Here is an 18,033-nt window from a genome sequence, read left to right as displayed (position 1 = left end):
GGAAAAGGGAACATTTACTCTTTTCTTATTGAAAGAACAGATTAAAAGGCAAAACTTAATCTTGCACCAGTTATTTTCATAAAAATATTTTTATTAAGAATTAATAAAAAGATGTTAAAGTATTTTGAAGAAAACAAATGTTTAGTTTAGCTCAGATGAAGAAATTTATTGGTATCCTAAAAATTGCATGAGAGAGAACCTCTTTGTGGTGTTGGACATGGATTGTATTTATCTCTTGAAACTCTTGGCTTTTGTGGTATTGCACCACCCTGGTTCTCCTTTGACTTTTCTAGCTATGTGTATCATTTGCTAATAAGCAAATTCTCAATCCTGACCTGTGATCATAAACTTCTCTGTTCTTGGTGTTTGTCCCTGTATCTTTAATCTCTTGAACAAGGGACATTACTTTGTCTCCAGTTTCAGCTTTGTTCATGACTCTCTTTCTAATGTCTCAGCTGCAGAACGTTCTAGTATTTATTTCTAAGCTCTTAGTAGTTATATCCTAAGTAACCTTAAATTCAGAATATATAAAACCTCATTTGTTGTCTTCCACCGGTGCCTTCTAGCAGTGGGGTAGATGGTGGTGGTGGTGCTGAGGTTCCCCCTCTAAGCTGTTTCTGATTTTAAGTTCTTTCCCCTAGAGATCTTCTCTTACTTTTCTTCTTTATTCAGAGGAGTAATGTCTTTCAGCTTTACTTCATTGTTCTTCTTTCCTACCATGACCAGGACCGTATCACTCTATACCTATTATTTCAACTGCTGCCTAGATGGCCTCCCTTTATCCTGGTACTACTCTCATTTTAATGAGTGCATTTACCACGCTATTCCTCTGACCAAGTATCCTCAGTGGCCACTGTGTCTTTCACTTGATTCGAAGGATCCATAATTATGTCCTTGATTCACTTACAAAAACTTCCTTCTTTCAATATGTGTAGGGTTATGCCAGCACCTTCACTGCGTCTTCTATGGAAACACGGTTTCTCCTTCTGAGCCTTTTTCCTTGTCTCCCTGAGCCTGGTGTGCTTTCTTTTCCTCCTGCTTGAGCAAGACCTACCCATCTTTAAGTCCTGTTTCAGACCAGGACCTCATGAAGCCTTTGTACTCCACTTATCTTCACAATCTCTGTATTCTTAGTGCACTGTGGTCTGTACTTCACTGTTTAGAACTTGATATCATTATGTGTTATATTGTACCAATGTTTTTCTCATCTCTTTAAGTGTATTAAACAGTTTTCAGCAATGAAATTTTTACAGCTCTTATGTTACCCGAGTATTGGCACATCCTAGGTACTCAATAATACTTTCTGATGAATAAAATTACAAATCACTTACAGTTTACATATCTGGCAAAAGAACAAAAGGTAGAGACTTTCTTTACTGTTCACGAGATCTTATTCGTCAGTTTTTAGGGTGGAGGAAGGGAAGAAAAAAGGATAACAAATTCCTTTTTAGTTGCTGCATATATTCAAAGGATAGAAATTAAAATTAGGCATAAAGATTATTTTCATAGAAAATTAAATGAACATGCAACATAATTTTTCTGGATGTGGAAATTCATTCTTACAAGCCTTCTTGGGTTTAAAAGAAATTGAGAGTGTGTTCAATTGTATGTCTGATATTGAATTCTTTTAATTTATCAAGTCTTTTCTGTTGATAATATAGGGAATTAAAAGAAATATGCTCTCTAGGTAGTCAAAGTGTTTCAGCTCAGATCTGCCTTTTTGTGAATAGTGGATGAAATGTCAGAACCTTATCTAGAACTACTTATTATAAATAAAGGTCTAAGAATGATTATTTGTAGAAAGGGCATTTAGCATGCTAGTTAAGTAAATCTGACAGTTAAGTGACTGAAATACTGCTAACATTATTTCACTGTTATTTGTTGGGGTAGCCATTTAAAGATCGCTGTGAATGGTTCTATGAACATTTGCATTCAGGACAGCCAGATTCAGACATGGTGCACAGGCCAGTGAATGAAAATGATATCCTGCTAGTTCACAGAGGTATGTTTAACAAAGTGATGTGTGTGAGGGGTACAAAATACTAGTTATTGTAAATTTTAATATGTAAAATTAACCAATGCTACATATTTAGATTCTATTTTTAGGAGTAGCTGTGAAGTTGTGTCAAAAGCAAATTGTGCAAAGCTAAAGCAAGGAATTGCTGTACGGTTCCATGGGGAAGAAGGCATGGTGGGTATAAAAATAAGTGTTGTTAAGATCACTGTCTCTAAAAGATTGAAATGCCCTTCAGTAGAGTTTAATATTTAATTGATAATGGAAGAAATTTAATATAATTTTAATGTTATTATTATTTAGAAAAAATTTTACCATATATTTCTGTTGATACTTAATCTTATTTTCTTGAACTCAGGGTCAAGGTGTTGTGCGTGAGTGGTTTGATATTCTGTCTAATGAGATAGTCAATCCTGATTATGCATTGTTTACCCAGTCAGCTGATGGTAAGTTGTACAGTCTAGATGACTTTTTCTGTGACTTGTCACATTTTCAGACTACTTCAGTGCATTTTATCCTTTGATTCCTATAGTAGCCCTGTGAGCTAGGGTGGTTGGATATTCCCTTTTCATAGAAGAGGAAATTGAAATTCAGGGTTTTTGTTTATGTTAGCAGTTAATGAGTGGTAGGATCTTGAGTGGAACCTGACTCAGCCTAGCATTCTTTCCTCTGAACAGTTGGTTCTCAAATGCTTGTCTCAAGGACTAGTGCTGGCCTCAAGGAAGTTTTCATCAGTTCCTTGTATAAAATAAAACTAAATTATTCAATTTAAGGATCTTCCTTTAGTCTTACCTCTCTTGAGTTAAAATTTCCTTTTATAAAATCATGCTAGTAGATGAACTTAAAAAAAATACAAGTCGGTGTTGGAAAAGTTAAAATTTGCTAAACCTATTTGAGTTTACAACTCTTAAAAGTCATTTGTCATTAAAAACAAAGTCTAGAAATCATGGTGTGTTAAATCTTAACTTATAATCTGTTTGTTTATAGTAACTTTGTTTTCAGCCCTTTTAAAAGGTTAAGACTTGGTAACTAAAAAGCTCTTATTTAACCATGTAATGCAAATTTAAAAAACTGTCTTTATTGAAATGATGTTTGCTACCTACTGAATTGTAATTTGATACTGTAGGCTAAATGGCAATGGTTGCCACCTCATTTGTATAAGATATACCTGAGAGTTCTTTAACTTAATAAACACATCCAAGTGAAGGTGGGATTTCAGTTCTTATTTATTTATTTATTTATTTGCGGTACGTGGGCCTCTCACTGTTGTGGCCTCTCCCGTTGCGGAGCACTGGCTTCGGACGTGCAGGCTCAGCGGCCGTGGCTCATGGGCCCAGCCGCTCCGAGGCATGTAGGATCTTCCCGGCCCGGGGCACGAACCCGTGTCCCCTGCATCAGCAGGCGGACTCTCAACCACTGCGCCACCAGGGAAGCCCAAGGATTTCAGTTTTTAAATGCTTTGTTCAGTTGCTTTTATTTCCTGATTTTCTTTCCCAGTGTTTAAATTCTTCTGTAAGGAGTCTTATTAATTGTAGTTTCCTATTGTATCCAACCAAACCATCAGCAAATCTCCATAGAATAAGAAGGATGACTGTATGAGAGGCAAGTGGGGGTGGGCTGCAGTGATGCTAGGGAACTGCAGATATTCACATATGTGGTGGGCTCCTCAGACACATTTGGTGTATTTGAAATTATTTAGGAATATGGGACTTCCTACTTTAATTCTGTAACCTTTGATTATTTGCTCTGAGATGAACTTGGTGTCTTTGTGATTTACGACAAGTATGATGAGGCCCTAGTTTAGTTATTTAGGACTAATCTTTGAAGCAAGATTTAGCATTAAAACATTGTATTTTAGATTTATTTCTTTTGTTTATAGTCCCTTATTCTGAGTTGTTTATTTACTTTCATATCTGAAAAACAGATTTGGTGTGGAATCATTAGTTGAGGTGCTTATTCTACAAATTTATAGCAGGTAATATGATGAAACACGTAGACCATAGTTTCTGATTCGTCCTTTTTGTAAGCCATGTATGTCTTCTCTTTGGGGCTGTAATATTAATAAAATATAGATGAAATATTTTCATGTTCTTATGTTTAGTTGACAAGAAGAAAATTACATTTAGGGTTCCTAAATGTGGGGAATGTTTGGATAGACCTAATGTATGTAGTAATTTCTTTAAAACTTGCTTTCTAATTAAATTAAGATGCTTACTATGGAGCAATAGTAGTGTAGTAGAGTGGCTGAGAGTTTGGCCTTTGGCGCATTCCACTGAATGTGAATCCTAGTTCTGTCCCTTTTTCTGCTATGATCTTGTGCCAGTAAATGTAATATTTTTGGACCTTGATTTCCTTATTTGAATATGGTGATAACCTATGTTTTGTAATATAGTGGAAAATCAGCTGATGTGTAAAAATGCTTAGCCCAATGCCTGGCATATAGAAATCAGAAATAAATATTAGATGCTATTATTATTATTTTTAAAAAATATTTTTTAAAATTAATTTATTTTATTCATTTTTTTTTGGCTGCAGTGGGTCTTCATTGCTGCACGTGGGCTTTCTCTGGTTGAGGCGAGCAGGGGCTACTCTTCATTGTGGTGCACAGGCTTCACACTGCGGTGGCTTCTCTTGTTGCGGAGCACAGGCTCTGGGTGCGTGGGCTTCAGTAGTTGTGGTTCGCGGGCCCTAAAGCACAGGCTCAGTACTTTTGGTGCACGGGCTTAGTTGCTCCGTGGCATGTGGGATCTTCCCAGACCAGGGCTCGAACCTGTGTCCCCTGCGTTGGCAGGCGGATTCTTAACCATTGCACCACCAGGGAAGCCCGAGGCTGTTATTATTATTCTGTGAAAATGATATTTTCTTATTCAATAGGGTTTTTCTGAGATGATGAAATGTCACAGTTTTATTGGTTATGAACTTAAAACATGACATAAACTTTAAATTCTATCTTAATTCACTTTTGAGCTAAAAATTATTACTCATTTCCTGAAGACTTTTCCCCCCATTTGTTTCCTTTTTTTCTTTTGATTTCTCTGTATCTATTCTTTTTAATAACCCAAATTTCCCAGAAAGTACTTAGAGAAGGAATTATACACAGACCTAGGGGAGGAAATAGGTAAAAGTATTTCTGATTATTCTCAGAATATTGTATTTTTGGAATAATGGTTATGTTTGTCTTTGAAGTCTTTCTTCATCTCACAAAAACTTTGTTTTGACTTTTTTTTTGTTTTTGGTTTTTGGCTGTGCTGGGTCTTCGTTGTGGCATGCGGGCTCTCTAGTTTTGGTACGTGGGCTCCAGAGCACGCAGGCTCAGTAGTTGCGGTGGGCGGGCTCTCCAGTTGTGGCATGTGGGCTTAGTTGCCCGCAGCATGTGGGATCTTAGTTACCCCACCAGGGATCGAACCTGCGTCTCCTGCATTGGAAGGCGGATTCTAACCCCTGGACCACCGGGAAGTCCCTGCTTTGACTTTTAATACCCAATCTTATATCATGACTGGGAATGATTCTCAAAAGGTACTTAACAGTGGGTGTCATGTGGCCCTTTTAAGTCATTCAGCCATAAGCTTCCAAATGTGTACCTTATATCTAAGTAAACTTACTGGTCATGGCAATTTAGTCCAGTGCCAGCACTGATAAATCAAAAACCAGCAAAGCACAAAGGGTTAAAATATGTATGCTCAATGGCCAAACATTTCACTTTCCAATACTTTCACTTTTCCTTTATTTACTTTTGATGCTATTTCATTAGATTTATCAGTCTTTCTTTTTGCCCAGGTGACTAGAAGAGAAGTAAATAGCATGAGCTCAGTAAATATTTGTTTAATGAATGAGAGGTAGTGATCACACAGAAAAAATAAGGTTATTTAAAGTTGAGATCTTGGTATTAGGTTTTTCCATTGCACCACATTTTTTTTTGAGACTTTCTTATTGTGGTAAAATGTACATAACATAAAATTTACCATTTTAACCATTTTAAAAGTGTACGCTTCAGTGGCATTAAGTACATTCACCACTATCTATTTCAAGACTTTTTTTTCATGTAACTGGAATTACCCTCCATTGCACTAGAGTTTGGCAATAGTCAATAACTGTTGCTAATGCTGTTTTTACTTTTATACCTTAGTGATACTTATTCAAACTTGATTATTTGTCATGAGGAAAACAGTTGTACATTTAAAAATTTTAGTTATTCTCTTGTAGTGCTCAATTCCTTAAGGAGCAAAATGTAGTGAATACCTGCTATGCTGGGCATGTATAGGTGAATGAGACAATGTCTGCCCTAATTCATAGCCTAAGTAGTTATTTCCATATTGTCTGGGAAAACGTGTGTGTGTGTGTGTGTGTGTGTGTGTGTCTGTCTGTGTGTGTCTGTGTATGTATTTCTAGGATCTCTCTGACACCTCTTCCAACTACTTTCAGTGAAAAGTATTCTAAAATTTTCTCTCTGTACAAAGACTTATTCTGATAAGTATGTGTGAATTAATGATTAGTATTTCCAATTCCACTATTAAATATTCCACAAAGAACATTCTTTGCTGAAGAACGTTTATACATAATGTAACCTTAGCTTTGCTGAAGTTGTATGTGAACTAATTTACCTGCATTGAAATGATCTCTCTTATGCATGGTCTTAAAAATAAATTATTTTGTCTTTATTTTAACAGGAACAACTTTTCAACCTAATAGCAACTCCTATGTAAATCCTGATCACTTGAACTATTTCCGGTTTGCTGGACAGATCTTGGGATTAGCTCTGAACCATAGGCAGCTGGTGAACATTTACTTCACGAGATCATTCTACAAGCACATTCTTGGTATGGCTTCATTGTTATTTCCTTAGACATTTATTTAAAGTGTTTTTCTTATAGGCTTTAGCGAATTAAGTAGATAAATGGTGGCATTTGGGGTGAATAATTTTTATTTTGATTGGAGACAGTCTGTGTACGTAAGGCATTTGGGGGCCTGAGGGAGAGAAAGAATAACCTACATTTTTGATTTTATGAAGTTTTTTTTTTTTCCATTTTAGTGTGTGTATGTTTATGCTAAAAATGCATTTTAATATGAATATACTTAAGAGAATTGGCACTTTTTAAAGTTTAAAATAAGTTCCTGAATAGCTGTTTCAAAGAAAGGTTACATTGTAGAAATTTAAGCTTAAATTTACAGACTTACAAATTTAGGAATTAACATTCATTTAAATCATGCTGTGAATTGGATTATATTTTGCAGTTTTACAGAGTATCTGTAGAGGGCAGTATTTCACCATTAAACAGATAAGGAAAGGCAGAAACATTTAGAATATAACTGCTGTATGTTTGCATTTTTAGGTATTCCTGTGAATTACCAAGATGTGGCATCCATTGATCCAGAATATGCCAAAAATTTGCAGTGGATTTTAGATAATGATATTAGTGATTTGGGTCTAGAACTAACTTTTTCTGTTGAGACTGATGTGTTTGGAGCAATGGAAGAGGTGCCTTTGAAACCTGGGGGTGGAAGTATTCTTGTAACACAAAATAACAAAGTAAGTATTTGAATTTTTACCTTAGCCATTGTTTGTAACTTAGCCCTGATAGTTTTGCTAATTACTCTAAAGTCTCCTGGCACTAGCCAGGAAAACTTTTACTGTTAGAGTTTTGTAACATTTATAACAGATAAAATATTTAAATTAACTAAACCATCAAATACCAGACTTCGAATTATAAAGGATCATTTCATTGTTGTGTTAGATATGCTGAGGCAGTTCCTGAAGCAGCCTAGAGCATAGTTCAGTTGATTGTGTAAATTGTGCATCTGCATATCAAAACTTTTGATTAGAAATATAAACTTATATCAATATCATATTTGCACTAGATCACTATTTCATGTTTTAGAAGTACGATATTAAGAGTTCCAATAGAGAAAAGAAATTCCAGTGTTTAAACTTTGTACACACTTTTGGGATGCAGTAAATTCTACGGGACTTCTGAACTTGATTTTTTTAAAACTTTATAACTTGATTATTTTTATTTTATTATTATATCTCCTGTTTGTACATATTTTTTAAAAAACTTGGTGCATGTTTTAAATTACACTGTTGAAAGTTATATTACTTTAATATATGATACAGCTTTATTTTATGTTTTGATAGATTATGTAGGAAATTGAGAGTCAGAAAATCTGGTTTTGGAATTCCAGTTCTATCACTTACCAGTAGCAACTTCTGGTAAAACAGGACTAAAACCTTTATCCTTTCCTTTCATTGGATTATAATTCCAAGACAGCTTCAGAATCAGCTAACTTAAAAAATCATGTCCACTGAATCATTTTGTAGATTAGAGATATAGTAAAATATAGTTTTTTGTGTTTTTTTTTAAAGGCCAAAAGACTTGGCTGCGTTTTAACCTCTTTGAGCCTCAGTTTTCTATTCTGTGTGCTTGGGATAATAATACCTCCCATACAGAACTGGTACCAGCATTTTGTAAACTGAAAAACACAACCCAAAAGTTAGTTTTTTATTGGATAGTTTTCTATAAAAATAGGTTCCTAGGTTTCACCTATGTATAGGCATGAAGACCTAAATTAAGCTGTGTAATTTTACCTTTTGAAACTTAGATACTATACATATTTTTTAAAAAAAGAAATTTAGTTTTTGAATATAAAATCAGGACCTGAGATTTTGTACATTTATACAAAATTTATACATTTTGTACATTTATATAAAATTTAGTAAAGTTTTAGTCTACTCTCTCATTTTACACGAGGACACTGAAGCCTGAAGAGTTAATGGTAAAGCTGGGGCCAAAACCCAGGTCTCCTAGTTTCAAGTCTGAGGTTCTTCATCCTGTTAGTAAAAGTAATCACACTGAGGTAGATCTTACTTGATTTAATATTATGAGTCACGTTAAACTCTAGAAGATTAAAATAGTAAAAAATGCTTAAAATAATTTTTTGAATCTATATGAACTTGCCAGTGAATGGAAATTTTTAAAAAATCTTCTAATTATTAGATTGTCCACCTCATAGTACATTTATTATTTTATTTTATAATGGATACCTCCTCTCAATTAGGGACAATGAAGTCATAAAATCTTCATTATAAGCAAGTGATTGCTTTTCATGAGAGAATCTCATACATGATTCCTATCTGTGAATACACTCTCTGGTGATTGGATTTGTCACTCCTCTTAGATATATTTTATATGAAAAGTGGAAAGGCTCATTAACAATTGCATGGTAGATAGCTGTATTTATACTTGTATCTCCTAACAGCCTCCCTTCCATATGACATGAGTTTTGCTTAGATTTTCAAAATATGTATTTTATTCTTTTGCATTTGTGTTTTTGTATTAAAATCTAGAAAGAAGGAAGGTATTTAATAAATAATAACAAATAAGAATACACTTACATTGAGGCTTGATCGTGAGTCTAGCCTGAGGCTGGAATATTGCTGTAACATTAAAGAGCTTGGAAGTTTTGTTTCTAAGTTTAGCACATTTTTATTTAACTATATTATTGACATTGTTTTGTTAATGACAGGCTAACTTTGATGATGAGGTTCAGTAATATAGAGGTAAAAGCAGGATCTCAATCACTAATATGTTAATTCTCCGCTTTTGTTTTTCTAATACAAACATTTCTCACAATAAAATGAGCCTCTCATTTTTCTAATATTACTAGTAAGGGTCAAGTGTAATTGTATATCAAATTGTTGATGCTTAAGCATTTAATGTTTGTGCAATAAGCAACCTGATTTTTTAAAATTAAAAATCTTTAAAAACATACTAACATCTTAGATTGATCACTTGATTTAGAATTGTTAAATTATTCAATTTACAAATAAAATTTTCAAACCATGTTCTTTAGAGGTGTTATTGTTATATTTTAAAAACATAATTTCTGTCATGAACTTTTTCTGTTACTCTAGGGTCAGCCTTTTACTTACTTAACTTTAGGTATAAAGTTATAATTGTCACATTTGGCGTCAACTTCAGAATTTCTAAGCATATTGAAGCTTAAGTGACTTGCCAAGCGTGTTAGTAAGAAAAAGTCGATATAAGCTAATCTTCACATGGGGGAGTCATTTATTCCTAAGTTTTATAGAAAGGCTTTGGTAATTATAGACTGAAACCAAATAGATAAAATACCTTTGTTTTAAAAAGAAGTATATTAATAAATACAAGTAATATAGGCAGAACATTATATATTAGTTCCATATTTGAAATAAAATTCTCTTTTAATTTTATATCTGTCAATGATTTGTTTTAAAATCTAGAGGAAAAAATAAGATCACTTGGTTTCACTTTAGAAAATGGCTGAATTACCAGGAGCTGAACGTTTACATTTAAATAGTATTTTCAGCATTTTAAAAAGTTTTGGGGCTTCCCTGGTGGCGCAGTGGTTGAGAATCCGCCTGCCGATGCAGGAGACACGGGTTCGTGCCCTGGTCCGGGAAGATCCCACATGCCGCGGAGCAACTAAGCCCGTGAGCCATGGCCGCTGAGCCTGTGCGTCCGGAGCCTGTGCTCCGCAACGGGAGAGGCCACAACAGTGAGAGGCCCGCATACCGCAAAAAAAAAAAAAAAAAAAAAAAAAAAAGTTTTGCTTTAACTTTTCACTTTCACTTTTAAATTCTTGACCAAATGATAAAATTGTAGAACCATAAAACCTTAAGTTAGGAGTGACATATTTTTGCTAGACCTTCAGTTCTAGCTCTTAGTACTGAAGAGTAAGCTCCGTGGCTTTTAAGTGTTAACAACACTTTTACCATACTAATCATAAAGTTCATTAAGACTGGGAGAGAACAAAATGGGGTGAGATGGGACAGGATATCAGGGAATGGAGGAGGTGGCATGGAAGTTGAGTTATAGAGGAGAAGCATTAAGTGGTCACATAGGAGTAAGGAAGGGGAGAAGGAAATGTTCTGGGCTTATAGAAGGGCACAGAGGTGGCAGAGCATGGTATGTTTGGGGAACCACAGGTAGTTCAGAGTTGTAGATCTTAGCTTAGATTGCAAAGGAAATGAGTGGGAAAAGATGAGGCGGGAGAGGTAGACAGGGACCAAATTCTGAAAGACTTTGCATCCACAATTAGAAGTTTGAAAATTATTCTGAAGGCTTAGGGATGATTGCAGATGCTGTAGAGGGCACTGACATGACTGAATTTCTGTTTTTTAAGAAAAACAACACCAATCTCAGCTTGGAGTATGAAGAATGGGTTGAAACGGGGCAATATTGGAGTCAGGGCAACTGATAGGTGATTGTGGCATTGCTCTGGGGAGCATGCATGAGTGATTTTATATGACAGTGGCAGGGAGGAGGGGGAAAATGAGACAGCTTTTGAGATGTAGAATTTATAGAACATGATACTTAGCTGTTTGGGAAGGTAAAAAAGAAGAAGGACTCTAGGATGAGCCACTTAGGTGGATGGGCTCCAGAATGATGGGTGGTGGTGTCCTTCTCCTAGTCGTCAACCTCATCACATCAGTTGTATTCTCTAGTGATGATAATAGCCACTGCCTATTGAGTACTTTGTGTATATTTCATTTATTTGAATTGTGTTCTTGTGCATTTCTCATTTACTATAACAGCCTTTTGAGATAGTTATTTCTATTCATTCAGTATGGGAACAGCTTTAATAATAAAAGTGGCTTACATTTATTAGGTATTTATAATGTGCTAGGCACTGTTAAAAGTGCTTTATGTGTATTAACTTACACTTAAACAATCCTATGAGGTATAGATACCCCTTTCTACAGGTGAGGAAACTGAAGCATAGAGAGGTTAAGTAGCTTTCCTCCAAATCACAAGGCTAATAAGTGGTGGATTTGAATCCAGACAGTCTATAAATTTCAAGCCTGAGCTTGTAACTACAACACTATATTTCTTTAGAATATAGACAGTTAAGTAACGAAGGGCTCAAAATTGGTAACTGGTAGACCCTCAGTTTAAATCGAGGTCTGTATGGTTGTGTAATTGCTGGGCCTCTCATTTACTAAGGCAGTGATGAACAAGGAAGCAAATACAAATTTAGTATGTTTTCCAAATTTGTGGTTAGCAAAGGGCAAGGATGGGGAGGGAGGGATAAATGAGGAGTTTGGGATTAACAGATACATACTACTATATATAAAATAGATAACAAGGATCTACTGTATAGCACAGGGAACTATACTCAATACTTGTAATACCCTATAATGGAAAAGAGTATGAAAAAGAATATATATATATATACATATATATATATCTGAATCACTTTGCTGTACATCTGAAACTAACAAAACATTGTAAATCAACTATACTTCAATTAAAAATTTAGTATGTTATCTTCCATTTCATTTTTATTTGGTTAATACCTTATATTTTATTGCTAGTTTAATTTGATTTATTTCACATACAAGCACATTTGATGCCCATCCAAGTACAAAATACAAGCTTGTCTATATAGATTATTGACTTAAAGTGGATTCTTATGTGTATCTTCAGAAAAGTATACTATGAGAGATCTTTTTATTAATCTGAAAACTTTTAAAACAGTTCAGGTCTAAGGTTCTCCATATTGAGTGTATGTATATATTTTTAGATTGAGTTTTAAATTATCTTTAGTATCCTTTTGTCAATGAAGGAGAACATACTTTTCTCTGCATTTTAGTCAGTATATTCTAAAAATTCACTTTAAAAATCACCAAATCCTTGTAATGGTAAGCTGAAGAGTCACTATTATCAATGACTGAATTTGTTCCACGGAAATTGATGTAATAGGATTTTTATCAGACTATCAATCTTTATAACTAATTAGTGACCTTAAAAATAAGAATATATTGGTAAAGGATAAATTGTTGGAAAATGTTACATTGTAAAAATATGCCTCTCTTTTTTCTTATATCTACTTATTCCTGCAGAAGAAATCTGGTATCCTTTGAGTTTTCAGTGGAGAAATTTTCAATGAAAACTCTTACATACCAGAGCAATAATAATCAAGTGGATAAGCCCAGGAAAGAAGCTTTTATTACTAAAGGATTTATATTCAAGCAGTGAATTGAATTATGCCAGTCATAATGCCATTTTAAACTGTTAATTTAAAAGTAAAAATAACGATTTCAAACAGTTTTACAAGTATGTCCAAGTTTATCAGCTTACTTGGGATAAGAACATTTTGCTTTCACTATTAAAAGTTAACTATTAGTTAAGTAACTAATTAGTTACTTAACTATTAGTTAAGTGAACTATTAGTTAACTATTAGTTAAGTAAGCATGGTTTATATATATATATATATATATATATATATATATTTCAAGAAATTGTGAAAAAAATTTTCAAGAAGAAAAATAGCTTAAAAAAAAAGGTGTCAATTTTCAATGTTACCACCACTCCTCATAAGAAGACATAATTTAGATTCAAAGTCTGAAAAGAAGTTAAAATTTTAAGGAAGATTTCCAAGGGGTGATATTATTCATTGCACACATTCAGAAGACTAGGAGATAATTAAAACAAAATGTTTCTGTAACTAGACATGCAATTTAACTGGAACGTAATATCTGAAAGTTGAATCTCAATCTTAGTGTTTTTATTTTTCCATTGGCACTTATTCTTTGCTTACCTAATATCAGTTATGCGGCTCAGAGGTTGAGCTAGGAAAAAGTTGCTAAGGCTCTTTTTTATTTTGTTATCTCTATGCTGAGGCTTTGTAAGATGAAAGATTTCTATAAACATAACTATTTCACCAGAACAGGTACTAACTCAGATTCTTTAGTATAGTTAATTCTCCAATTTACTTCTGTGGCATCTGGTATTATCTTATGCCCTCAAAGAATTAACAGTACAACTCAGGTGGGAGCATGTATGCATCTGTTGGGGATAAAAATACCCCCCACACCCAAGTTATATCTTCTCTTTAAATACCTTAGAATGAAGTGGGATTTTAGGTTTCCTTTATATTTAATGTTTATTTGAGCAACTCTTTATGCCAGTGTTTTGTGGACTGATTGTCATCTACATGTTGACTGTTTCCTTAGAGCATTTAAGATATTTGATGTAGTTAGTCAAGGGCATGACGTGTTGGGTGAGTCACTTTGATGCCTTCGTAGGTTGTGGGAATGCAGCCAGTGTATTTCTGTACAGTATGAACCATCAGAATGTTAGTGTATGATAATGGTGGATGTTCATAGTAATAATTGTGTCATCAAGAACATGTTAATGTGTGTTATTCTCTCTGAGGATGTGCTCTTTAAGGAGGCAGGGAAACAATTTAGAAGCAGCTGGATTCAGATTTTTTCTCTTAAACACAGTTGTCTTTCAACTACCTGGAAAACTCTTTACTAAACAACTCAGGAGACTTGTGATGGCTAGGATTTTATTTTACTGAGAAATAATTTAGACCAAGATTTGTCCATATTTAAATTAACGATGTGGAGACTGGTATCTGGAGGAGCTGATTTTTCACAAATTGATTTCCAATAACTGGGCCAGAGCTACAAAAATAAATGTGGGAAATAATATTAGAGGGGACATTAGTATATTTGTGAAATTAATTTTTAAAAATAGAATGTATGAGGAAATAATAGGAATTAATTGATAGAAAAGAGTGTGTACTATTCTGATAAATATGGAATACAATGGCAAATTAAAATAAAGTGTACTTGAGCAGTTCATGCTTCATAATTTGAGGTCTTGAATAATTATTAGTGAATAGTATCTTAAGATTATAAAAGCAAAAACATCTTGAGAGAAATATATAATTATTAATGAATGAAAGGAGCAGAAAAATTTTAGTATGTTCATTAAGCAGTTTAGTTAGAACAGACATCAGTTAAAAGATAGTCATGTGTTAATGCTGAAATCATTGCTGGTTATTACTTGGAAGTGTGTTATATATATTATTTTTTTAGATTGGATCCTGAAAATTTAGTTTGTGTTTCTGTTTGATTGTTTGGCACACATTTCTATTTCCCTCTCTCTAGTAACTACCTGGATGTAACTTGTAGAAACTGATTAATTCCTATACAATGGAGAAAAACCTTTGGGCGGTTGGGAGTGGGATTTGGGGTGGGAGTAGATGGAATAGCAGAGACGGTAGCTTTCCCCGTGCCAGATTGCAGAAGGAGCCATGGAGGGTTTGGGGAGAGCTGTGAGTAATCCATTGTGACAATTCTGTAGGTCTGAGATGTATGGAGAATTCATAGCCGGAATCATGTATAACTTGCTGGCTCAGTGCCTGACGTTTTTTTGGCGGGGGGGAACAGAGCATCAGATTAGTGCCAAAAAAAAAAAAAATTAAAGGAAGGGGCCTAAAATAGGTTTTCTCCCTCTGTGTTTAGAGCATTCATTCCTGGGAGGTGAGGACTGTATACAGCATATTGCTTTTAACTCTCAAAGTTTCACTTAGATGTAATTTAAAATATATGAATAATAGCAATGGTAGGGTTTATATACAGAGAGTGATGATAATTCATTTTGTTTGAGCCAAAATACATTTTTTATTTCTAGTTAAATTTTAAGAGAAACTGTTCTCGATGATGTGTATTTTAAAAGAAAATGTGTGAAAATAGGTTACCTTAGAATCAAATAGGCTACACTTAAATGAGTCTTTTTATCAGGTTCTAAGTGTGTTTTAAATGAATTTGTAGAATGTATGCATTCATCACATTATTTGTTGAACACTTACAAAGTGACAACCTCTTTTTTAAGAGCTGAGGATATATACTGGTAAACAAAACAGAGCCCCTGCTTGCAGAGAGATTACAGTCTAATAAGAGATTTCAGTCAGAGAAACCAGGAAGCATATGGACACGGAGGCCTGAGCAAGCTTGTGTTTGGGGGATAGAGTGAGGGAGCAAAGGGGAAAGTGGAAGGAAATGAGATGAGAGAGCAAGGCAGAGGCTGGGTCATTTAGGGCCTTATGGACTAGGAAAGGAGTTTGGACTTCACTCCAAGTGTCATAGGAAGTCATTGTAGGGTTTTGAGAAGGAGGGTTATATGATCTGAATTAGATATAAAAAATACATACGTATTTTTAAAAAGTCACTCTGGTGTGGTGAAGAAGCAGTAACAGAGGCAAACAGAGGCAGCGGTGATACCAGATGTTGCAGTAATCCAGGTGAGAGATGATGACGGCTTGGACCAAGGTGCTAAAAGTGGAGGTGGTGAGACAAGGTCTGATTGAGAATGTTTTTTCAGGTAGATCTGATAGCACTTTCTGATAGAGGGTGTGAGAGAAACCTGGGTGATTGATTCTTAGGATTTTGGCCTAAACAGGTTAGTGAATGGTAGATTACTGGTTTGCTGAGATGTATGAATATTTCTGCCAAATTAATTCTAAACCTTTACCTCTTAAATGAGAAATGATTATATCAATAGTATCTTAAGTACGTGAAATTAAAAAGAAATCATCACAAAAACTTTTTTTTTTAATAGGCGGAGTATGTCCAGCTTGTCACTGAACTTCGAATGACAAGAGCCATTCAGCCTCAGATTAATGCTTTTTTACAGGGCTTTCATATGTTCATTCCACCTTCCCTCATACAACTTTTTGATGAATATGAATTGGTAAGGAAAAACATCAGTTCTTTAAAAAAATTTTTTATTTATTTATTTTTGGCTGTGTTGGGTCTCCGTTGCTGTGCGTGGGCTTTCTCTAGTTGCGGCGAGTGGGGGCTACTCTTTGTTGTGGTGCTCGGGCTTCTTATTGTGGTGGCTTCTCTTGTTGCGGAGCACTGGCTCTAGGCACGCAGGCTTCAGTAGTTGTGGCACACGGGCTCAATAGTTGTGGCTCGCGGGCTCAAGAGCGCAGGCTCAGTAGTGTGGCGCACGGGCTTAGTTGCTCCACGGCATGTGGGATCTTCCCGGACCAGGGCTTGAACCCGTGTCCCCTGCATTGGCAGGTGGATTTTTAACCACTGCACTACCAGGGAAGTCCCAAACATCAGTTCTTTTGTTGTTATGCAACACAACAACACAAAACTCCAGTTGATGTAGTTTAGAAATAATTTTGGAGCACAGTGATGAATGGAATAATGTAGAAGACATTATGGTTTAATGTTGATTTTTAGGGAGGTATAAGATTTGTGACTGTGCTTCTCTTAAGGTTAATAACCAGATTAGCAATTTCTTAATGTGGAATGGAGTGAGATGGTGATAAAGAAAAATGGAATGTATTTCCAAAGTGTTCTACATGGGAGATGTTGAAGGCCAATCTTCCCAAAAGCAATATTCATATTATTTCTAAATTTTTTGTTTGGCTGTATGAAGTAAAGGATACTGTTAGTAACTTCTTGTACCTCCAAAAAGAAAAATTGATTGAGGGATTTTCTTGTTGTATTTGTTATCTTCTCCAGCTTATTTCATCATGTATATAATTTTATAATTTTCCATTTTAACCATGTATGGAGTCCACTTTCTTTGCTGGCCTCTAGTCTCTAATGAATGTTTTGTTTTGCTTCTTTAATTTGCCCACCCTTTACTGTGATCTAACAGGATTTCTGATTTTATATGATTTATGTCTGCATTTTCCCCCATTTCCTTTTTTTTCTTTTATTTTTGGTAGTAAATTATTTGCAAGCTCTTTGAGTTGTCTAACTCCTTAATACAACCACACAATATTTTAAATAGAGTATGGGTGCTTTTTTAGTTTGGAATAATAAATTTTAGATTTGGAATAAAAAATTTTATAATTTGGAATAATAAATTTTAGATCAGTGGAAAAGTATCCTTTGGCTTTTATTCTGTCTCATAAAATTAGTTTCACCCTATGCCTTTCATTTTAATATATGAATAAGTACATTGGTATGTACTGGTTAACTTTACATATACCAGTATTTTCAATTTATCACTCATAGTATGTCTTAGTATAGTAGTGGACAAAATTTGCTAAATAATGTTGAAGTCCATGGTGACTTAGTTTCACTAAATGTCAGTTTTGAGGTTTTTTTGTTGTGTTTTTATGGTTAAGATGAATGGTTTTATTTAGCATAGACTTGTCTAGTTTTTGTATAACCATAAAAGTTAATATTTTTAGTATTTGAAAATGGAGGAGTACTTATGAA

The 18,033-nt window shown here is 34.5% G+C and overlaps 1 protein-coding gene across 4 annotated transcripts in view; it reads left to right on the top strand.

Annotated features, from left to right (window-relative positions):
* Positions 1-18,033, top strand: part of HACE1 (HECT domain and ankyrin repeat containing E3 ubiquitin protein ligase 1) — a 99,851-nt gene that overhangs the window by 65,724 nt on the left and 16,094 nt on the right. For 2 of the 4 annotated variants that reach the window (XM_059083654.2, XM_067011534.1), the window contains 6 exons: positions 1,891-2,002; positions 2,094-2,191; positions 2,373-2,460; positions 6,682-6,831; positions 7,345-7,541; positions 16,406-16,537. In XM_059083654.2, coding sequence (XP_058939637.1) covers positions 1,891-2,002; positions 2,094-2,191; positions 2,373-2,460; positions 6,682-6,831; positions 7,345-7,541; positions 16,406-16,537 — 777 coding nt within the window. The remainder of the gene's footprint in view (positions 1-1,890; positions 2,003-2,093; positions 2,192-2,372; positions 2,461-6,681; positions 6,832-7,344; positions 7,542-16,405; positions 16,538-18,033) is intronic. The other 2 variants (XM_067011533.1, XM_067011535.1) reach the window with 1 other exon arrangement.

The sequence above is a fragment of the Kogia breviceps genome, chromosome 13 (genome assembly GCF_026419965.1).
Source record: "Kogia breviceps isolate mKogBre1 chromosome 13, mKogBre1 haplotype 1, whole genome shotgun sequence".
Lineage (NCBI taxonomy): Eukaryota > Metazoa > Chordata > Mammalia > Artiodactyla > Physeteridae > Kogia > Kogia breviceps.
Note: the sequence above shows the minus strand (reverse complement) of the source record. Positions and strands in the feature narration are given on the sequence as shown.